The sequence below is a fragment of the Cyprinodon tularosa genome, unplaced genomic scaffold, assembly GCF_016077235.1.
Source record: "Cyprinodon tularosa strain WSP-4 unplaced genomic scaffold, ASM1607723v1 ctg304, whole genome shotgun sequence".
NCBI classification, from domain to species: Eukaryota; Metazoa; Chordata; class Actinopteri; order Cyprinodontiformes; family Cyprinodontidae; genus Cyprinodon; species Cyprinodon tularosa.
Window position 1 is genome coordinate 1,378,660 of NW_024039013.1, and position 24,332 is coordinate 1,402,991.

Here is a 24,332-nt window from a genome sequence, read left to right on the forward strand (position 1 = left end):
TATGTATACTGTGTATTTGAGTATCGATTTTTTTTTCGCTAACCCGATCTCAGGGTCAAGCATGGTGATGGTAGCATCATGCTGTGGGATTTCTGTCTTTAACAGTGACAGGAGAACTGATTGGAGTTAAAACCTGATGTTTTAAATGAGAATCTGAAGGAGACTGGAAAAGGTTTTTGGTCTTGCTCTAAATTAAGTGCTACCACAGTAAAGGGGATTGGATGCAAAAGCATATATTCTATAGAGAATATAAGAAATCTTATTTTCTTGGCGTTTTAATGTTAGACTTTAATATTCACTAGTGAGTGAACTAGATCAAAGTCTGGATGTGTGTGTGACTGAGGATGGCTATCTGAGTCTGACTTGCTTTTACACTCCACATCCTGTTTCATTGATCCTCTGTGCTGCATCCTGCTGCTGATCAATGGCTGCCCTCCCTCCCTCTCCCTCTCTCTCTCTCTCTCTCTCTCTCTCTCTCTCTCTCTCTCTCTCTCTCTCTCTCTCTCTCTCTCTCTGTCATTCCCGAAGAGGCCTGACTGAGGATGAAGGTTACTGGATGAGTCATTTTATTTTTCTGTCTCCGGGCCGTGGGTGAGCGGGACGGAGCTGTGGATCCGCCCCGGGACTCACCCCACATCACCTCCCGCCCGGACCGAGCCATCATGTCCCTGCTGCAGCGGCTGGACTTCAGAGCAGAGAGCTGGGCTGCAGGGAGCAGCAGCCTGAGCACAGTCAAGTTAGAGAGAGACGTTACGTCAGAACCGGAAACCAGTATCAATCACCCAGAAAATAAAAGCAGCAAATAAACAATTAGAAAGGTTTAATACTTACAAAGATAAACTGTTCTAGACCAAATTTACCAGGGTTTCTTTTGCATGGGGCCGAAGAACAAAAATATGAAACAAAAACAGGGCTTTAAAAAAAAAAAACTTTTACTTTTTGATAAGGAATTACTTAGTCTTTTTGACTTATGCTACATCTAACAACTTATTACCTTTGTGTATATCTACATATGCTTTTATATGGGTTTCATATAAATACATTTCCCCAAACAGGGACAATGCAGGTTAGTTGTATAGGGGATTCTTGACAGGGGACTGGCCCATGTTATGGCCCCTGTACTGAAAACAAATGCTGCTGAAACTATTTTCTCTTCAAATATGTGCATTTTCTCTTGAGGTGGGTAGGTAAGGCAATTCGCCAGTAGAATATGATGATTTACAATTGAAATACAAAAAAAAAAAAAAAAATTTTCTTATTTCAATTGCATCATTACACATCTTTTTTTAAAACGGCATACATAGGCTACTAATTAAAAAAAATGTGCTTATTAGCGTGACACTAAATTGATTTCTTATGATAATGAACGCTGGGAGAATAGACTGTAACTGATTCAACCCTTGGACCAAATACACATTTTTCCTATACTATTAACTTTGGCAGTTATTTCTAAATTACAATAATCTTAAACCTTCAGCTAGATCAGTGGTCTGCAACCTTTTAGTTTAAGGCTTACTTAAATCCTTAACATTGTGCTTTTAGCCTCTTTCCTTTTTTTGGTACGTTTGTAATTCCTTTTTTATGTGTCCCTATGAAAAGAAGCAATAACCCCACCCTGGTCACTGGGTCACTGGTTATTTGTCTATGTGAGTGGGTTGAATACAAATTCAATTCAGCTTTTTACACAAGTTTGGAAATCAATAGATGATTATTTACTTATGTGTGTATCATACAAAATTTCAATGAAAATACAAAACACAAAAACGTTAATAAATAACGAAGGTAGTATTATTTTGAAAGGCAAAACCGGAAGTGGGATGTGTCCATTCTAGCTAATACAATTTATCCCTATTTTCCCAGTATTGAGCCTTTGGGGGGGAGGATCCTCTGCACAACTACAGCAGGATAACGGCTGCACTTTTCGAGTAGTGCGGTTCGAGTCGAGCAGACGGAGGAGGGAAGTCTAAACAGTGAGACTCAAAAATAGCTTCCAAAGGCGATTAGCTATGAAGGGAGAAAACAGAGGAGCCGCGCGGGAATCTACGTAAGAAAAAAAAAAAAAAAGAAAGGATGAGGATTCCTCTGGTGAGTAACCGGATTTGTTTTTCTGGTCTACTTGGCTCTAAAACCGCCATTGCAACGGCAACTTGATGTTAGCAAAGTGAGCGGAAGGTTTTTACGACATTTTAAGTTTTTTTTTTCTTTTAAGTGTGAAGAATCCCTAAAAGGTGTCGTAACGGTTACTGATTTCTACGCCATTTACACGCTCTACGCTACGTTATAAGCTGCAGCTAAAACTGCTAGTAGATGAAACAAAGAGGGGAAATATACTCCTAGATAATTTTCATAAATGTAAATCATTTTAATGCGATTATTATCACTATAATCCTACAACCTGACCACCGAGGCGGTAACGGTGTTGGTGTCCGCGTGAGCAACGAGCCTCCGCCGTCACCGCGCGCACGACTGCCCGCTGAATCACCGGGGCTGGAAACCCAGCCGCTCCAGCCTGCTGCCAAACCGCTCAGAAGGTTTCCTCAGCCATCTGCATTTTAACTTTCACTCAGTATTTATTTGACGTTTAGTATGAAAGTTAAAGGTGGCCTTTCTCTCGGGGTGGCTGGTGCAGATGTGAGGAAAAGTCAGCTAAAGCTAACATCATAACAAACACACACAAAAAAACTGCAACCATTTTCATTTTATATCCCCGGTAGTTGTAACCTGATGGTTTTGTTATTGACTCTGTTCACCTCTTCTACCTGTGAAGGAGTTTTTAAAAATATAGATGTGTATGGTTTGGCCTGCAGGCACAGCTACAGTGTGAGTTGTGGTTGCATAACCTCAGCTGATGGTCACCTATAGGGTTGCTTGCTTGGTGCTGTGTGTCCTGCAGCCACCTCACACTGCGGTCACCAGGGTCCTGTTAAGGTTACAGGAGGCTTTATTAGGAAAGAATTCCTGAGCCTTCCTAAATACACTATAGAAATCGGCCTGCTTAGATTTAAAAATGAAATGTATATATAAAAAAAAAGATTTTGTTCAATATTACAAGTTGTACCCATCAATTTTTGCCAATCAGCTCATCGCTTTATTTCCTCTGCTTTTATATTGATTTGATTATCTGTTCTTTCATTCTTTATTTACAGCTGTCTTTTTTTATTGAACTTTATTAATCTCACATTGGAGAAATTTACCTCTGCTTTTTTATTTTTTACTTTGTTTTTATTAAACTTTTATTTAACACAGCAAGATACAGACATTCAGGCCTAACATAATAAACAACATACACAAAACAAATAAATAAAATAAAACAATTAAAAAAACGAGGAAAAACAAAAAAATAAGTAATCAGGGAGACCAAAATATATAAATAAATAATATCCACTCAAATATGATAGCTTGTCACACTATAACTCTGGGTCTTTTTCCCAGGCCAGGTCCATAATCGCTGACCTCACCCTGTGAGATGTGGCGACATCATGGTAGCCCAGAAATGGGTCCCAGGTCCAATAAAATGCAACGGGTTTGTCCTTTAATGCCATAGAAGAAGCCTCAAATGGAATGATACCAGTCACAGTTTGTTTCCACTGGTTTAGAGGAGGGGTGGGTTTGTCAGTGATCCACAAGGCCAAGATACATTTCCGGGCGCAGTGCAGCAGAATATGTAAAAGGTCTCTGTGGCGAAAATCAACTGGCAGGTCATCTTCCAGTCCTAATATGCAGGTACTTGCACTCAGATGTAGATGACATTTGAAAATCAGACTTAGCTGTTGAACAATTATACTCCAAAACTGTTGGATATGAGAGCAGCTCCATAGACCATGAATAAATGAACCTGCAACAGATTGACATTTATTACAGGGATCTGAAAGGTTTGGATCAAATCTGTGTCTATCTACAGTACATGAGTGATATAAAGCCTATGCAAAATCTTAAATTGCCTCTCCCATGCAGAGTTAGACACCAGGACCCTAGAGGGCTTACATCTGCATTTAGCCCATCCCCCTGGGGAGAAGTGGGCTGCCATTGTGCGGCGCCCGGGGAGCAGTGTTGCTCAGAGACCCAGAGTGGCAGTCTGTGGGAATGGGGCTCGAACTCAGAACCTCAGGATTCCAAGCTCTATGTCCTAACCACTAGACCGCCTCTATCCATTCAACTTTAAATTAAAAAGCATTTTTAACGTGGAATACATGCCTATAACTTAATTAAAGAACTGCTTTCTGATTCATGTGATGATTTTAATTTCTAGGCACATCTGTCCCATTTGAAACCTGTAGATTCAACTTTTTTTCCCTCTTTGTTCACCCAAACAAAATGAATAACTTTCACTTATCTTTGCTTCAATTGACCTAAAATGTATTTTTTCAGGAAGTTAAATGAAGGCTCTCTAAATGTTTCTCTTTCTTCTAAATGATAATTCCCTTGAAGGAATTATAAAAGGCCGATGATGATTTCTCTTTTTCTTTAAATACTTCTCTGTCATCTGTTGTGCTTTTCGGTGGTTTGCACACATGGGAGGGACAAAATGTTAGAAACTTCATGATAAGTTTGGCCATTCAAGTGTTCAATTGACAATCGATGCAGCCTTGATATGTTTCTCTTAAAAGCAGGTAATTTTTTTCTCTAGACTGAAATAACACGGCCTCTCTCTTTCCTGGACTCCCTGGCAGTTCTTTTAGGCCATGAAACATAAACTGGATATTTGATGAGGGTTTCTACCTGTCGAAAGAGAAGATGATACCGACACTCCATCTTCAGGTGGTATTAAAAACCCAGAGGGGCTTATTCAGCCGACTGATCCAACAGGCGCCCATCCGAAGACAGGCTCCTGTGTGTGCAGAGACTTCCCAGATGTAGGTTACTGTACGCTTTCAGAAATGATTACAAGCCTCTCCCTGGTGGCAGCTCGGCTCCCTGCGCTGCCTTTCCTGTCTGAAGGTGGTTAAAGTAGATCAGAACGTAAAGCGGAGAGCTCATAATCACTCCTGACAGTTACTGTGAAGCAGAGCAACTCTTTCTTCTCTTTTTGTTATTTTTCTTCCTCTTAAAATCTCAGATTTATTCACCCCACCTGTGCTTGTTGTTTCCTTCGACACGCCAAGAAACACTCAACGTTTCTAAAGGGACAGCGACGGGATAACTCCCAGAGTTGTCCCAACATTACATAATTGGTGTCACTCAGTCATGGGACGCGTTGCTAGAAAGTGATGTCAGACCATTCTTAAACAGAGGAAGTGATCATTTGAGGTTTCCTCTGTCCACCCTCAGTAGCCGTTGTGTTTGGATCTTAAAGTGCTGTTTAGCAGGATGTGAACTTGCTGGCCCAGCATTCCTGCTTTAGGAAGCATGGAAGTTAAGAGACCTGATTTATAGAGGAAGTTTTCCATCCATCCGTATATACACGCATCCCTTTTTGCAAGATGTTTATATTTTTTTTTTTACAATTTTAATATTATAACTGCTCTAAGTGGGTTACTGTCAGCTAAAGGCACATTTTAGAGTGTCTATACTCTATTATTTCAATAATCGATTAATTATGATTAATCATTTGAGCCCTATTTGGTTCCATAACAATTTTGGTACCTGGTTGGATGGCTTTTGTCCAAGTGAGTTAAGTTGTGTTGGAGATGCCTGGTCAGAAGACTCTCTGTTACTGATTCAGGAAGGGAGTAGATTCACAGTTCATGTAACCAGAGTGATCCCAGTGCAATAATCAGCTCTACTGAATTTTTAGTATCCGATATTTTACTTTGCTCTTTTCACACTTGATCATGGACTATTCCTTTGCTCTTTCACAACTTCGCTGAGAGTTCTATGGTTACATTAATTCATTGTTTACTCGTTGCATATACGTGCAAAACCTTACCGGTCAGGTGGTCTTGTTATGGGAAATATACACAAAGGTTTAGGGATGCAAGATATAATCAACATATTATAGGTATCTGGTGATATTTTGGCCATTGTACTGTTTTAACTCCCAAATATAAAAAGCGTTTCTAATCTTTTTGTGACAAACCACCTAGGATTATGCCTGAAGCGCCAGAGGGTCATAAGTACCCAACTGATGCACAAGTCCTCCACAGGAGAGATGTTAAAACTTTTGGCCCTCTTTCTTTAAAGTTTCAGAAACCTGTAGCTGGACTACAGTTTGCAATGACTGCACAAGGTAAAAATCTACATGGTTTCTTTAAGTAGGGCTAGAGCAAAAAGAAATATTGGTATCGGTTATTGATGATTTGTAAAAATAAAAAAAATAAAAAATCTTCAGAAAACCCTACAAACGTGCATTGTTTACAAACAGAGGAAAAAAAAAACACAAAACAAAGAAATTAAATATAATCCCACAGAAGGCTGTAATTTATTTGTAAAGCTTTTGTATGCAACCGGAGTGAGGTGCAGACGTAGAAATTCATCGTCCTACTGCGCGGCAAGGTCCCTTTAAAGGGCTGTCTGAGCTGACGGCTAGCAGCGCACATCGACAGAATCCAGACAGAAGCTAAGGAGCTAAAGAAGGATTTATTATGCCCTTCTCCTTAGTATTAACTGATAGAGGTTTGGTATTATTTAAGCTATTTTATTAGGAACAGTTATGTTGAAGATCTCTGTTTTTACTACTTGCATGCTGACTCTTCCAGCCATTCAGATTTTTTCGGTGAAAATGCATCAGAAAACTGAGGGTCACTGATTGGGTGGGTGGTGACCTTACCAGCCACTAGGGCTGGGTAAATAATTGCATTTGCAATATAATCGCAGTTTAACAGAACACAATTTTCAAATCACAGAGACACCCAATTTTAGTCAAGTTACAATTAACAAGACTAAGAGACAAATTTGTTCTCACTACCCTTTAGATGGCAGAAATATGTTTAGAGTGCATTTGCGGGCAAAAAATAAGGAAAGAGAGACTTCTTTCAAGAAGAAGTAAGCACTTTTGAAACAAAGGCTGTTGTAAAGTCCTGCAACGAAGGATTCTGGACAAGCAGGATTTCAATGTCATGACAATCCTAAATTCCTGGAGTGAAAAATCTACAGGCTTGTGTTTAATGCTAAGGAAGATCAAAGCTATATGATTGGGAGTAGCAGCCATTAGAAATGCAGAGCTGGGATGTGTATGTGCTGCTCTGGCTACGAAGGGGGTTCCAGTAGATCTTTCCTATTTAGAAATGATGACTTTACAGCTGAAACAATTAATCGGATTAATCGATTATTGAAATAATCGTCACCTACTTTAGTAATCGATTAATCATTAAATGGAGTATAGAGACTCTAAAACATGCCTTTAGCTGACAGAGCAACCCATTAAGTGCAGTAGTTATTCTTAAATTCTACAAAAAAGTATGGAAACATTTTGCATTTAAGATAAAAATAATATTTTTGTCTGTCAATTATGCTCTATTCAGAACTCAAGTGAAAAAGTTTTAGTTTTACTTGGTTTAATTTCTTAAAAAGTCCTCTTTAGGTAGCGTTTTACCATCTAATTATCAATTGATTAATCTAAAAAATAATTGACAGTTTAATCAATTTGCAAAATAATGGTTAGTCGCAGCCCTAGATGACTTGTGACTACAAATGGAACACAAGATCAGCAGCAAAAACTACAAACCATCTTGTTCCAAAGAAATTAAATGCAGCTCTGATCTGATCATTTATACAACTTCTGGCGCATATCTAATTTTTATATATTTATTCGGCCCCAATCCGACTTTATCACCCCCTCTATTTAATACTTATCTAATAGATTTTAAAGTTTGACTGGAGACTGTGGGCCGTCTTTGTTTGAATCAACTCACAATTAATATGTTGGAATAGCAATTGGGATGAAAAATACTAACTTGCATTAAGGTGACCCAGAGCAGCAGGTCTGGATGTATATACCCAGGCTTTTAGAAAGCGTGTTAAAATTATAAGTGAGATATATTCAGGTTACGGGAAGAAATCAATGAAAACATTCTGAAATAAACTATGTTATATGATAATATTGTATTTTAGAGATGTACTGATCCGATACCTGGATCGAATACAGCTGTGATATTAACTAATTGGTTATTGGTGATTTGATATTGGATATTGAATCCAAACCAGTGTACTTCTCATGGAACTTTGATTTTCTTTCTTTTGCTGTTTATTTGTTCACAAATAATTTAAAGTACATTTAAATCTATGTTAATTTGTTACCTTTTTTATATTATGTCAAGGCTAAAGCCTTAATTCAAGATATATGGTTCATTCATTTAGCAGTTGAATAGAATTGGTATCGGATAACAGCCGACACACTCAGCCCAGGTATCGGATTGGATCAGAAAAACTTGATAAGTGCATTGCTAATGTATTTATGACTGTAGAAAGTTGGTCTGTGGGAATATAAATCACATAATTGCTTGGATGATTGATAAAGATCTCCTGATACAACTTTTTAATTTCTGATTTGTTCCCAGTATTAACCCAATTTGATATCAGCAGAAGCTTGATCCAGTGTTGTTACTCAAAAGTAGAATAATAGGCATGAGAACAACTGACCGGTTTGTTATTGATCAGTGGGTTACATAAACTTATGTTGTAGATTGTAGATGCAGGCTGATATCAGGCCGATTTTCACTGTCGATATCAGATCAGAACATCCTGATCAAATGTTTTTCCTCTTTCAGAAAACTGTTTTGTTCTGACAGTGTGGAGCTAATGAACTGTGTGTAAATGCTGGTCAGTCTGAGTTCCCTGGTGGATTATGTCCATATCACATAGTTGCCATAAGATCATCTCTACTAGCGCTTTGTGGTTGGGACCAAAATAAAAAAATTTTTTTTTTTTTTTTTTTTTAATCAGTATTGCAGTTCCAGTTATATTTAGATTTTTAAACTGACATTATGAAACCCAACAGGGCTCATTATTGTAAACCTTAGTAGACAGCATGTTGCATTAGTAGCAGCTCTGAAATTATTTATTCTTTTGGCTTATCCACCTGTGAGTTTATACCTCAAACCATGCACTTTGGCAGCAGATGCATTATTTAGCACATCTGCGGAGTAATTAAAGCTTAATTAGGGTTTTACTCTTGTCCCCATGGTGTTGCATCTTTGTGTGTTTTGAATATATTCTGAGGGTGGTGGTGCAGGACTCCTTTAGCTTACAAGGAAAGGCTTAAGCTGAGGTCAGCAGGATCCAAACTTTTGCTCAGTTTATATTTGCTAAAAGGAGACAAAGGGTTTTTGTTTTTATTATTTCAACAAACTACATGAATTTAACATTAGACTTTCAAAGAATAATTTACTTATTTTACCCAATTTTTATAGGATATGAAATTCTCAGACCCTATAGATTCAGTACATGCAGACTAATATCTGTCTTATTTTTGCTTGCTTAATTTTTGAAATTGGAGTTTACAGTAGGGCTGTACCAGACTGTTATTTTGATAATTGATTTAATGTGTCAATTATTTTTTTCGATTAATAATCAGATAGCAAAAGGTTTTGTAAAGAAGATTTTACACAGAATTAAACCAGATGAAACTAAAACTTTTCGACTTGTAGAGTTCTAGATAGAGCATATTGACAGGAGATACGTTTTTTTTTATTATCTTAAAAAGCCAAATTATATATTTTTCACAATCTTGGTATAATTTCTACCCCATTTGGGTTGCTTTGTCAGCTAAAGGCATGTTTTAGAGTCTTTATAAACTCCAGTTAACGATTACTAAATTGGTAAACAATTATTTTAATAATCGATTAATCATGATTAATCTGATTAATTGTTTCAGCCCTAGTTTAAAGGTTATTAAAAATCAATTGATGATATACTATAGGAATATAATGGAATATTTTTAAGCTAAGTGGAAGGAAAAAAGTGTAATAGAAAGACAGAAACAGGGTTAAATAGGGGTTGTAAGGAGCTGAAAGCAAAAAGAACCGTTTGAGGAAATGCTTCACTGGGTTGCTTTAAAACTTCTTTAGAGCCACAGGCTGATTTTTCTTTATTCCATGTCGCATTAATGCAGTAATTCTTCTCAAAAAGCTCAGACTGACTGTTGAGTGCAAATACTGGACAGTGCAGGAATGTATTTTATAGTACACTTAAGTTTTTTTTAAATTCTTTTTATTCATATGATTTATTCTTCCAGTTACATCTGGAAGTTTTCTTCCAGTTTTCTTAGACACCAGATCAGCATCCGGGCATCCCTTAATTGTTGGCATAGTAATCTTACTTTATCCGAATTCTTACTCTCTTCTAGCATTTAGCAAATTGAATTTAATTAAGTAAAAAGAACTAAAATTGAACAGGAAATTTTTCTGATTTATGGCTTTTTGTCTTTTTTTTAAGCTTTATTACAGTTTTTAAGATGCTAGTGAATGACAGTTGTTTTATGTATCTATCAACATGCCATGTAGGAGAACATGTCAAATTTTTCATTGCATCACCACTTTTTAGTGGAATGAACAGAGAAATTATATTAATTAAATAAATAATGAATAAAAATGTATTGAATAAATGTTATGCACACCCTCTTACATTCAGTGTTATGTCATTATATAAGGTCACAACATTTCATCTCTGGATACTTTTACCCAGCTTTTGTTTTTGTTTTTTTTATGGTGGTTGCCACAAATCCAAACACTCGCAGTGCTTGTGCTTTTAGTGCATTCAGAGTTTATTGCCTAATGTGGTTCTACATCTAAGGGGTGTTGGTGTAGCTGCAGCCCAAAATTATAGCTGATCTCATTGGGTGAACATGTATCATGTGTCGGTTTCTTTGGTGTAATCCCGGTTCACTCCTGTCCTAGTGCTAAGAATTGGCCTGACTGTTACTCATCTGCAGCCTGCCTCGCACAGTCTCATCCTGTCCTGACTCCAAGGTCTCTGTATTGGAGAACAGTCTTGGTGGGTGTGTCCGTGCCTCGATTCAGACGTCAAGTCCTTTCCCCATTCATGACTCTGATTGCCTCGTCAAGGTCGAGTGGTAATGGCTGATGGCGTAGAAGACGCCTCAGCGCACGTGATGAGCCAGTTGATGTGCTATCAGTTCATGCAGGGTGTTCATAGGTGAGAGCGTCCTTAAAATCTCCTCACATTCAGAAATCTACCAAAAAAAGTGAACAACAAACCGACTGCTATCCTGTACTTTACAGCAAGCTTTAGTTCAACACCTGCTTTCTAAAACTCTCACTCTTGAGATGAAAAAAACATCCCAATCTTGTAATTCTATACTAATTGTACTTTTATTGAATCAGTTACCAATTTTTTTCATAAATTTGACTTCTAAGTATTTTCGTTTGGTCTTGATATATTTAGAAATAGAAAATGTGCAATTGAAAAGCTGTTAACAGCCATAAAACCATAGTGAAGTTTTGTATTTGCATCAAAAATTTGAATATAAAGGACAAAAAAATTCAAAGGTATGGCGGCTTAACATGAAGAGTGGGGAAGCCCTGAAACAAACCATAAATTATTATAGCCAAAAGAGGATACATTCTTAATTACAATAACCAATCTATCTGTACTTTATCGGTTATACAATGTTCATGACATTACAACCCCCTGCTCCTTTTTCTCTTTTGGAGCAGATGAACTTTAGGCAACATATTGACAAAGGAAGTAATACTTGGAATGAAAGTTTGTATGCTCCTCACAATGTGTTTTCATAAGGTTAGATTTGAGGTTTTTTGGGGGGTTACTGTTGCATCTTCTGTGGACTTGACCTGTTGAGCCACATTCCAGGCTTTTTCCATCAGTTTGTCTTCTAGGCAGTCAGAGCCCTTGGCACTCAGGCCGGTTCATCAAGTGTTTGTTTTTTTAGCAGGGGTTGACCCTGGACTGTGGCTACTTTTGGTAACACATGATCAAAGTTATGGGGAGAATAATGGATCCCGAAGTTACATACATGAAAATGTTTTAAATAGCATTAGTGTAGAGCCGCTTTGTGTTGTTATATAGAGAAGAATCTAGGGGTTTTGCAACATAAGTTGAGAAAGAGCTTTAACCTGGAGGGTGTTTCCTCTCTCTGTGTCTCAGGTGTGGGCCCTTGCCAGACTGGCTGAAGGCAGAACCAAGAGCAAAACAAAATCCCTGAGCAAAAGAAGAACCACAACCTAGGGCTGCAGAGTAGGACCTTTGTGAAGGTGAGGATCTCATGTGAATTTTATTGTTTTTTAGGCAGAACAATTTCTGGCAGGTTGGGTTTGGGTAGGGAACCTGGTTTCGACCACAAAACTGTGTAGAATAACTGTTGGGCTGTTATCATTCACATTACATGATAACCTAGAGAACAATACAAACGTAAGATAAATGACCTACAGATATGAGTTTTGCATGCTGTTTTACTGCTTGAGACAAGGAGGCTCTTGTTTTTTTATTCTGTTGCTTTTTAGTGCTCGAATCACTCTTTCATCTATTGTTAAGCTTGTAGGACGTGTGTTCATAAACATTAAATAACAGCTGAAATAATATCTGATTAAGTAAGATATTTTATCACCCCTACTGGAGAGGGCAATAATTATCTTAAAGTATCAGAAATCTAAATTCCCAGCTGGCTGGGAATTGAATGGAATGTAAATTCATAATATTAATATGACATCCTGCCTGGATACAACAATATTTTAATAATCAATTGATCTGATTGTTTCGGCCCTAATGTTAATGCAAGAATAACTGACCCTATTGAAATATATTCATTTAAACTTTCCTCCATTTTGTGGTATGTGCTAGATTGCAGCCTCTACTTCCTGTTTATTACAGCCATTTGGGTGATGTGATGTAGACGACGACGTAGGATGATTTAGCGCTTCGCAGTGCTTGGTTAATTTGTTTCAAACCAAATGGAAACTCTGCAAATTTGCTTTTATTTCCAACTTTTCAAAGTTTGCTTAAAATTTGCATTTCAGTTGGACAGAAACAAAGTAAGTTGATTGATGTACAGCATTCCGATTGATTTTTTTTTTTTTTTTTATCCTACTCGTTTTACTGATTAACATTAAGGAGATCCTGCTCAGCTGTGCAGCTGTGCCTACTTTATTGTCTGTGGTATCACTGTACCAGCTTGGTTCTTGAACTGGGTAGGCCTAAATGCTGGAGATTATTTATGGGGTATTGTAAAGAGGATGATGGGATGCCCAGTCACAACGTTCGAGGCTATTAACATTAGCATATTCTCCCTGAACACCTCAGATATATGCCAGGGGTTTACTGCATCATAGCTGTTAGCTGTAGTCAAAATATGTAATTTTGATCAGCGATCAACTTTTGGATGATTCAGTGAGAAAATGAAGAACACCTGTATCCTTTTGGGTTCCCCTTGTTCCCAGGTTCACGCGGCCGTCTGCAGGGTGGAGCTTCCTGATCCATGGAGAATTACTTCCAAGCCGAGGCCTTCAACCTGGACAAGGTGCTGGACGAGTTCGAACAGAACGAAGGTGAGAAAACAGGTGAGGGGCGTGGTAATGCTGCCTCTGTGTCAGGGGAAAAGAAAAACGACAATGTGGAGGAGCTTCCACCCATCACAGCTGACTAACATTCCAGGGAGGTGATTGAGGCCAGGCAGCGAGGGAATGCCACTAATTGGATTCGCCTTTTGCCTCTGGGATTTCTTCAAACTGTTTAATTGGTTCAAGACAGGACGACATCCTTCTTGGTCACACTAGAATAAGTGCAGAATTTAAATCGGTCTTTTTGAGAAAATTGCTTCAGAGAGTATATTTATAGTGAGTGAAAAGTAAACACTGCAGTGCTGAGGGGCGAATTTGGCTGGATGGGCTTACCTATTGTTCAGAGACGACTTTTATTCTTAATTTATGTAAAATAACCGTGAGGAAAATATGCTGATTAAGAGACGGAAGTGCTGTGAGCTCAGTGTGTGTTTTGGAGTGTGGTTATATGTTGTCAGCCAGAGATCCAGCTTGGCAGATTAACTAGAAGTGTGTGTTTGTGTACACAACACCCTCTGAAATGGCTTACCGTAGTATGAATTCCTGTTCAGGGAGGAGATCGCACAGTCACATAGTCAATAACACCTCACTATGAGCAAATCATTTTAGATGTATACTACTAGAACATTTTATCTCATTCTAAATTATTCATTGTTTTTTTTCTGTAACTATGATTTCTCCCAGGAGCATGTGAATCATTTAACCCATTTCCTTTCAGTTTCCAAGCTCATTGGCAGTCTCATTTTTCAAAAATTTCTGCCCTCATTTCTCAGGTTTGTTCAAGTCATTTTTAGCTTTCATATCACCTGAAGGAGGGAACATTTGTATGAATTGTTATTAGTAATCCTCCCCTTTATACAGTCTGTATTTATCCACCATCTCTTTAATAGAACTCCATACATTTTATCACAGAATTAAAAACATAAAAAACTCAAGTGTTGCAATAATAGGTATTCAGACCCTTTTTTCTCTTTTTCCCAAAATATAATCAATGGTACCCAGCTCCCTGCAATAGAGAAAGTCCGTCTGTGTTATTTAATCAAAGCAAAAACTTTTACCGTATTTTCACGACCATAAGGCGCACCGTACTAAAAGGCGCAGTCTCAGTTATGTGTCCCATTTATATATTTAACACACACATAAGGCGCACCGGACTATAGGGCGCGTTTTTTATATACAGGTACATGTCCTCTACTACCTATAAATAGCTCTACTGCGTATTTAAAAATACAGCGTACTGAGTATGATTGGGCTTTATTCATGTATTTATTACAAAGTATTAATCAAACTTGGGAGCTGGCCGTGAGACAGACACATGGCAGATGACAGAGCGCTGTGATCACTCCTAAATTAACGTAAAATCCTGAAACCTGCCGACGGAATATGTTCGCTTTTATTACCGGTATCCTGGTGCCTGCAGTTTAAATTATTTAGATGAAAAACACCTGCCAGCCACTGCATGAACCCGGAGGCTACCCGGCCCAGAGGCTGCTGATGAAGGGATTTCTGCTGTCGGTGCACCGCTGGTATGTGGGGGTCTGAGCGGCTCCGACAGAAATAGATAATCTGGATGAACTGACTGCAATTATTAAGTTTTCAGGTGGACTTTCTCACTTAAAAACACATTAAAACTACTTTATTCCCACTGATCACAGCAAATATAGCTGCAAGATTTAGATTATTTAGATGAAAAAACACCTGCCAGCCGCCGCGGTGAAGAGGAGGAGACCCGCCCATAGGCTGCTGTTGAATTAAGTTTTCAGGTAGAAAAATAGAGCGGGAGCAAAACTGAGTATGTTTGTGCTTTATTCATGTATTTATTACAAAGTATTAATCGAACCCATCAAAGTCATCATCCTCTGTTTCTGAATTAAACAGCTGCGCTAAATCAGACATGCCAATTTCCCCTTCTTCGCTGTCAGAGTCACTTTCCGTGCAGCGCGGCTCCTCAGAAATAATGCCGGCTTTTGCAAAAGCTTGAACAACAGAGCCAGCAGAAACGTTAGTCCAAGCATCTGCAATCCATCCGCAAACGGTGGCGTAACTTGCCCGGCGCTGCCTTCCACTTATCCTGAAACTGTGGTCTCCGTCGGTCATCCATCGCTCCCACGCCGCTCGCAGCCTTACTTTGAACGGCCGCTTCACACCGATGTCGAGCGGTTGAAGTTCCTTTGTCAGACCCCCGAGATAACGGCGAGCACAGCGTTTATTTTTTTCCACCATGTTTTTCACATCGGCTGTGAGATGGGCACGCTGCGATGGTGATGCGTGGAAAAAAACACCTGTTCTCCTCACATACCTGCCTCAGCCAAGCTTTCATCATCTCATCCATCCAGCCCTTTCCATTTGCCTTAATATGTCTTCAGAGCGATGTGTCGTCTCACAGCCAGCTCCCAGATCAGCTTCTCTGATTCGTTGATGCGGCGCTTCCAGCAGCAAAACTTAAATTTTTCCATCTCGAGCAGCAGCAGCGCGTTGGCGGCGCGCTCCCGAAGCGCTGCGCCTGCTGCTCAAAACGCGCTGCGGGACCTTTTGCTGCGCCTGTACGCTCGTCAACCGTTGACTTTGCATGTAAACTCGCTGCTTCTGCTGCACCTGCTGCGTCCGGTTCACAGCGAGCGCATTAATTTGTTTCACCATGTTTTTCACATCAGCTGTGAGATGGGCACGCATGGAGTCAGATTAACAGCGATGGTGATGAGTGGAAAAAAACACCTGGTCTCCTTACATTCAGCCACTCTTTCATCATCTCCTCAATGAGGTGGTCTCAAAAGTCGCACTTGCAACACACATAGGGCGCACCGCACCAAAGGGCGCACCGCACATTTTGAGGGAAAAAAAAGACGTTTATGTGCGCCTTATAGTCGTGAAAATACGGTAATCAGGCAGGTAACTTGAAGGGCCTTTCTTGAAGGGTTTGCAACTGGCCATGTAGGAACAGTCGGTGAGGGGAAGAAGAGCCTCTGGTCAGATGAAAAGGATGTTAAACCACTTGGAAAATTGGGTATATGTAGATAAAAAAAACGGCTGCAGATCAACCTAAAAGATAAATCCAAACAGTCAGACATTCCATTAAAACAGAACAAATTCACACAATACTGTTCAGACTTTTATTTGTAAAAGATTGTAGAACATTCCTCTAACTTTCCATTTGATTGCACTAAACACTTGATGCTGGTAGAGATACAGTTTTACTTAACTTAGAAAGTTTTTACTAAAATTGTACAAATTTTTTCTAATGTTTTTACAGATGAGACGGACACCTCAATTCTCTCCGATGCCAAATGGACGCAGATCCTGGCCCCGCCTGCCCACATGCTTTCTCTGAACCCCGCTCTGGCCCACGCAGACATCAGCCCCAGAGAGAGCCCCCTTCCCTTCAAAGCGCTTCCTGATTCATCCAGCACCTCTTCAGGATCTGACACCAAGAGACAGTCGGGGTCTGAGCCTCCTTCCTGGGTAGAGGAGAGACCGGCGGACGTCCACAGCCCGCCTCTCCCTCAGCCTAACATCGGGAAGCTGGTGGGCGCAGACGACGTCTCGCCTCCACCTGTGACGCCATGCGGTGTTGTGGAAAACGGCTGCCCAGGCAGCCCGCAGCTGGATGGCAAAGATACCAGTTGTTCTGAGGTCCAGCTTGGTAACAAGGTGGAACCTGGAGAGAGACCTTCCTCTGTTGGAGAAGGAGGCTCTCACTTTACATTTGAGATGGGTTTAGCACAGCAACAGACCCTGTCTGGGAATACTCATTCAGATGTGTGCACTGTAAATGAAAATGGAAAGGAGCTGAAGGAAGAGAACAATTCAGCTGTTTTAGAGGACTTGGAACAGGAACGAAGAAGTTTAAAATCAGAGGAGCACGGAGAAAGTGAGAATGGAGGTCAGGTTGTTCAGCCAGAAGAGGAGGACAGAGGTTTGTCTCCTCAGGGCACAGGGAGAGCAGAGGAGGATCAAAGAAAATGTACTCAGAACGATCAAATTGAGCAGCAGGGTAGATTAAGACTCCTTCCTAATGGTGTAGAGATGGAGAATGGATGCGGTTTGAAGGTTAAGGAAATGGAGAATAACGAGGACTTCTCTCCATCACCCATCCCCTCCAAAGAGGACTCTGTAACTGAAGAGAAAGAAATGGAGGAGAGCAAGCAGGAGATCAGTGACGGAGGGGCAGTGGGGTCAGGTAGCATCCAACCAAAACTTAACAACAGCAGGCTTCAGCCTGTGAGCATTCCCTATGGAGGGGCACGGCCAAAGCAGCCAGTGGCCCTCAAACTGCAGATCCCACAGCCCCTATCGGGACAGGTCCAGAACCGGTTGCTTCCCTCTGCAGACACCAAGAACAAGAACATGGAGAACCACTGTCGAAAAGGCACTCCGACCGAACCTTCGCCCACTGTCCAGATTGCAGTCAGCGTTAACGGAACCGGAGGAACCCACTCTCTGTCGCCGACAGCCTTAGAGAGCCCCGACAACGACCTACAGGCTGGACAGCAGGGGGGGCTCTGCAGGCAGGCTGCCAGCTCACTGGGAGAGGTGGCTCCTGTGTGGGTGCCCGACTCCCAGGCCCCTGTCTGCATGAAATGCGACGTCAAGTTCACCTTCACCAAGAGGAGGCACCACTGCAGGGCCTGCGGGAAGGTCAGCACTGCTTTAATGAGGGCGGCGTAACTCGGTTAGAGGCGGTGATTATAGCAGAGAGCCTGATGTGCCAGAGATTAAAAGAAAGAAAAAAAATCGACTTTCATGATAGTCTTCTTTCTTTTTGTTTCTATTAGCTCTGCTGCACCTCCTAAAATCCCCACTGAAGAAGATGACTAATTGCTTAAAATAATAGTTTTACAGCCTATAGCCTAATGGAATCTGATCTATAGAAACAAATAGGAGAATAGTGACATAAAAGATAAAAACTAAATTTAAATTAATAGTTTCTATTGGCTAAAGGAGATGAATGGGATTAAAAGGCTTAGATAAATACAGTCTGTCAGTCGTTATTTGTTTGCAGATGCACTCTGTCTGCATTAGGGCTACCCACAAGCCTGTGGCAGGGTGTCTGCTCGGCACGCCGCTGTAAATGCAGGATGCGGTCGCTGACACCGCACTGGATAGCCGGGCGGAGTGCTACTTAATTTCCCATGGTGGTAAACAAACACTCCGGCTCTGCTTGTGCTAGGAGGAGCTGGTGCTGCAGTAATAGTAATACTCGCAGTGGTAGCTATAAACAATAGAGGCAGCGCAATTATCTGAGAATGCAGAGTGTGTGTGTTGGGGTAGGAAGGTCAGAGGTCTCTTGTTTCATCTCAGTGGATTGGATTTATTATGTTAACATGCATCACCTCTGCTGTAGCAGGAAAATAATTCCTGTTTCTTTTTAACTATCTGATCTTTTATCTATCATCTTTTTTTCTTCTAAGGTGTTCTGTGCAGCGTGTTGCAGCCTGAAGTGTAAGCTGGTCTACATGGACAGGAAGGAGGCCCGTGTTTGTGTCACCTGTCATTCTGCCCTGACCAGTGGTGAGCACCGTTTGGTAGAAGGCTCATCCGTTGACTTTAGCACAGTGTTGTGCAGAAGTGCACATCCCCGTAGATATTTTTTTAGAAAGCGTTTCCTAGTTTTACTCATTTCATTTTCAACGTTGTCCAACACGATCTGATGCCTAATTCTGATAAGAAAGGAAACCCACAATTATGCTGGAATCCAAAGCAGTGCATTATAGTTCTGGCTGGATATTTTTTAACATTATCCAGCATGATTCTGCCATCACTGAGTGTCACTGTTGACTTTATTTCATGTGTGTTGTGTAAATATTAATGTCAGACTGTTTAGTTTTCATAAAAAAAAAAAAAAGTTCCCCTCAACAGTTACGCACCAGTTAAAAAAAAAAATCAATTGTTTGAACTAAATTATATCTAAAGTTAAAAACTAATTATATCTAAAATAAATGAATATTTCTTAACACAGTAAAGGAAGGAGAAACTAATTTTGGTTCTCTTAAAATGGAACCATTAGGAATATGTTAAATACTTAAAAGATATACTGCTGATTGCTTTTCATAGGTTTGCCTAAAGAGTCCATCAGGAGGCTGCAGCTGATCCGAAATGCTGCTTTCTTCCAGACTAGTTAGGTCTTGTAGTTCAAGCCTTCTCTGTCCACCCAGAACTAGAACCAAAAATTGAGAAGCAGTATTTAGTTCCTATGCTCCACTGATCTGCAACAAACTTCCAGAAGACTGTAAAAGTTCTTTGAAGTCAATTTAGTTTGTTTAGAATTGCCATTGTCTGTTTAAGACAGTTGAAGGCCATAAAATGTTAACTGAAGTATTATTAGTTTAAGTTTGTGTTCCAAATGTTTTATTTGCTTTTCTAGCTACTTTTATTCCCTTTCGTTAACTAATTGTTTGTTCTGTTGCTCAGTTCAATCAGCAGAGACAATAGCAACTGCAGTCAATCAGAGTCCAAACCCAAATAACCCGGCGGAGTACTGCTCCACCATCCCCCCCCTACAGCAGGCTCAAGCATCAGGGGCGCTCAGCTCACCTCCTCCCACAGTCATGGTCCCTGTGGGGGTCCTGAAGCAGCCTGGCAACGAGGGTACGTTCTGCACTGCCTGTTGTCAGGATTTTTCTCTCCCAGTCAGATTCTCGCTAGGAGCTATTTATTTACTGTTGGGTATCTGCCGTTTTAGGCTCCCTTTCGCGGGACCAGAGGAGGGTGTGGTTCGCTGACGGGGTTCTTCCTAACGGAGACGCAGCAGACTCCTCTAAGCCTTCCTCCTCCAGTTCAGCGTCCTCTCAGCCACGAGCAGCATGCTCAAATAAATCCTCCACATCCGAGTCCTCAGAGGTGGGTTTGGTATGAAAAGCATGTGGCCCCGGCTAATGCTATTAGTTTAACTCAAATGGTACCATTTGGTCCTGTGTGGGTGGATGAAGGAGTCACAGGGAGCGCTTTCTTAAGGAATCCAGCTAACTGGATGTATTATGGCAAATGTCTTGGAATGAGGCACTGCCTTTGGGTTAAAGAGAATTACAAATGCCACTGCAGTGAGGAGCTTAATGCTGAGATGTATTGTGCTTGGCTGGGTTAATAATACGTTTATGTACATGTTAAAGTATGCCTACAGCACAGGCTATTGCTTTTGTTTGGAGTGGACGGTCCCTGAATGCCAACTGTCTGGGTGATTCATGTCGTAATAGTTTCAAATGACTGTCGTGGCCTGTTTACGCTCAGCTGGGTGAATCTGAGTGAGGAGTGGCATGATGGCGTCTGCTCTAGGGCAGCTTTGTCAAACCTGACAAATCGGCTCCACTGACATTGCAGTAGGTAATTTAATTCGGGTGAACTTCTGGCAAACTGACCATGTAAAGAAAGCAGATGACTGCAGATACTGAAGAAAACTGTTTGGATTTTATTTTTCTTCCACATTGATCTCAACTTGTAGAAATCTTTATGATTAAACTTGTGAACACCTGCTGCTGTTTATATGTAGTATCTGATTGGTTTATGCCTTTAGGATGGCAGAGGGTTTCGACAAGTTTCTTTGATTTCTGCTCTGGTGTGTCAACAAAATGTTCTCATTTTCTTCATTTGCTGTTTCCTCGATGATTTTATGTTCAGTCACTTAGAATGATAGAGAATCAGAAACCAGAATATCACCTCAAAAGAACCTGGCTAAACAGCTTCAACCATCATGCATCATTCCTTTCTTCAGTGTCTGCACTTCTTTATCGGATTTGAATGGTTTTCAAAACCAACCGTTTTTGCAAAGAGAGACATTGTCAAATATGCAGTTTTTACATTTTTTGGAGTGAAAGGATGAACAGTAATAAAGCTAGTGAAAATCTCCATGAGGTTATGAGCTTCTGATAGTGTGATAACCGTGGATAAAGTAACTACAGCTTCACTAATTATCTGATTTCCTTTATTAGGTGGACCATAATGAATCCTTTGGCTCGTGAAATATCGTAACACATTTATTTATTGCAGCTACTTGAAACATTCATGGATGTAGATTAAGATGAGCCTGAAGCCAGATGTGTCAAAAGTATTAATGTTTATTACTCAAGTGGAAGTAGAAATCCTATGTTTAAAAACACTTTTTAGAAGTTAGGGTATCAACTTCAGCTTTTTACTCAAGTAAAAGTGTAAAAGAACAGTTTTAAAACTACTTAAAGTAGAAATGTAATGCAGGAAAAAATGTTAAGGACAGATACTGTTTAAATGTTATAGTGGTTAATGCACTAGCCTATTAAAGGAACATTTTTCTACAATTCTGAATAATAGTTTCATTATATTTAAGTTTATTTCTTTTATAACTAATGGAAATGGTGTCAAATTTAGCAAGGGGCAGCACTTTATCCAACCACAGAGAAATTAATTGTCTGGATGAAACAGATTTTTTTTTTTAAATATCAACAGGCCATAATGAAAATGAGCTTAAATGAAACAAAATTAACAAGTCTTTTTCTTGAATGTAAGGAGCAGAAAGTAGAGGTAATTGTAAAAAAAAAAAAATGTAGGAAGAAGAAAAAAATGTGTAAAAAAAAAAAAAAAAAAGATTACTCCAGTAAAATATAGATGGCCTAAATTTCTACTTAAGTAAGGTAACAAGGTATTTGTACTTTATTACTTGACACCTCTGCCTAAAGTAATAGTCATAGTGATAAGATTAATGCCCTTCATAGAGCATGGCTCTAATGGTATAACAAGCTGTTGACATCACATAAACCTGCCATTTCTAGCTGCGTGTAGGTACAGAAAGTATTATAAGCTCTGCTTCTGTGTGTAGATGCTGAAGCAGTGAATTGAAAGGGTTTTAAATTTACCAGAAAGGCAACTTCTATGTTACTTTAATCTTAGCTTTGCTCTGGTCTGGCTCTTAATACAATTTGGACCGAATTAGTAAATCAGCTTAAGTTGAACTTCTATGTGTTCTGTTCTTTAGTCAGAGCAATTGGCGCCCTCTGGGGAATCTAATGTTGCTGTTTAATTTTTCGCCCCCCTCCAGGCGGCCCATCCCCCCGCCGCGCCGGTGGGCTGCCCCATCGGCAGCTCCCTCAGTCTGATCCCAGAGGACGGGCTCCCTCCCATTCTCATTTCCACCGGAGTCAAAGGAGGTACGGGAGGCCACATCACAGGTGCTTGCCTTCATCCTCACCACTCTGCTGCCTCCTCATTGCTGCTGTGTTTGTGTTTGTTTAGTGTGCTGCTCATTGCCTTTGTGTCACCGCTCATGTTTTGACCACTCATTGCCAACAGAGGGGGGGAGATGTTTTGCTCACGCGAATGCTTAGGCGAAGTTAAAATGATTTGGAAGGTGTCCTGTTGTTTAACCAGAGACAACAGGCCTCTTCTTAGAGTCACTGCTCTACCTTACAGTGGCTGTTGTCTCCATTTGTCTAACTTCATCTATTTGCTTGTCTGTTCTTCTGCTTCACTCTAAATGTGCAGATTACGCAGTTGAAGAGAGACCCTCAGAGATCGTCCTCATGCAGCAGCTGGAGGAGGGAGGCCCAGACCCTCTGGTTTTTGTGCTCAATGCTAACCTGCTTGCAATGGTCAAGCTTGTCAACTGTAAGTTTGGACCATCTGAATCAGATTTATTCATATTTACAAGATAACTTTGATTGCTGGAACTAGGAGAGATTTAAACTTCTGTGTAGGGAGATTTAGACCAAATGTATTGTCTTGATATTTTCAGGCTGAGTGGCAATTGAAGATGTTAATCTCAATGTGTAATGTTTTCTTTTTTTTTTTTTTTTTTTAACAAACTTCTGTTGATAAACGGGAATAAATGGTTGAAAGGTAACCTCCTGGAATAATTAAAGCATAATTCTGACACAAAATATAATATCTGGATTAATTAGCTTTAGATGAAGCAGTGGGCGATATTTATATGAAAGAAACCAAACTTTGAATAACCACATGCTTTTATTGAAATAATATTTAAGTGATGCTGATGTCATCCGTTTAAAAGCGTTAACAACATATAGTCTGCTGTACTAATATTTATAATGTCTTGATTTAAAAATATTATTTGAAATACAAGAAACTAGAATAGCACATTTAAAGCTGAAGACACAATATATTAAAGGTTGAATCTTTAGAAGTATGATGTCTGTCCTTTTGCCTAAATCACTGCTAGATATTAATTCTTCAACCGATAAAGCATTTAAGGTGTGATGTTATGATTAAATGAATAAAATAAATAGATAAGCCAAACTAACCGCTACTGTGTTTGTGTGAGAGGAGAGAAACAATCTTTATGAAATATGTTGAAAACATTTCTATCTAAAAAAAAACTTTAGGGTTAGATCACTCTCTGGAAGTGGTAATAAGAGCCACCCCTGGAAGAAAGGAGTGCTATAGAAAATCAAAATGTTTATTTATCTTATATGTTCCGTCATACTACTCCAACATTTTAATCATTAAATGAGACAGTCCAGAAACGAAAGGATTCGCTCTGCTGGAATATAGAATTGCACAGTTCATCATTTTCAGACACTATCATTAGTCAATAGTTGTTCATGTAAACCATATAAATAAAAGAAAAAGGTGAGAGCTACTTATAACTAGCGTACCTCTGCTTCACAAAATGGCCAAAGTGGCTGATGAAGTCCGATTTAAAAAAAAATAAATAAGAAATTTGTTATGGATTTCTTTTGCTTGTGTGCACTATTCGGACAGCCCTATATCTAGATAGATATCTATCTAGATAGATATCTATCTAGATATAGTTATCTATTTAAATAAATCTATATCCTAACGTAGTTAATCTAAACATAAGAACTGAACCTTAAATGCACCAAAATAGACAACAAAAATAGCTCCTTTACCCTTAGTGGACTCACCCATTGTATAATGCAACTAGTGAAGATATCTGGATGCCCAAAAATTAAAAGTCAAGCCAGTTTTAACTGTTGAAAAATC

General features: G+C 39.7%; 1 protein-coding gene across 3 annotated transcripts in view; it reads left to right on the forward strand.

Moving 5' to 3' along the window:
* Positions 1-1,861: 1,861 nt before the first annotated feature.
* Positions 1,862-24,332, forward strand: part of zfyve9a (zinc finger, FYVE domain containing 9a) — a 36,453-nt gene continuing 13,982 nt past the window's right edge. The window contains exons 1-9 of one of the 3 annotated variants that reach the window (XM_038291939.1): positions 1,862-2,085; positions 12,001-12,107; positions 13,290-13,409; positions 16,660-18,044; positions 18,818-18,917; positions 19,818-19,994; positions 20,089-20,246; positions 22,411-22,540; positions 22,854-22,976. In XM_038291939.1, coding sequence (XP_038147867.1) covers positions 13,328-13,409; positions 16,660-18,044; positions 18,818-18,917; positions 19,818-19,994; positions 20,089-20,246; positions 22,411-22,540; positions 22,854-22,976 — 2,155 coding nt within the window. In that variant the 5' untranslated portion in view covers positions 1,862-2,085; positions 12,001-12,107; positions 13,290-13,327. The remainder of the gene's footprint in view (positions 2,086-12,000; positions 12,108-13,289; positions 13,410-16,659; positions 18,045-18,817; positions 18,918-19,817; positions 19,995-20,088; positions 20,247-22,410; positions 22,541-22,853; positions 22,977-24,332) is intronic. The other 2 variants (XM_038291941.1, XM_038291940.1) reach the window with 2 other exon arrangements.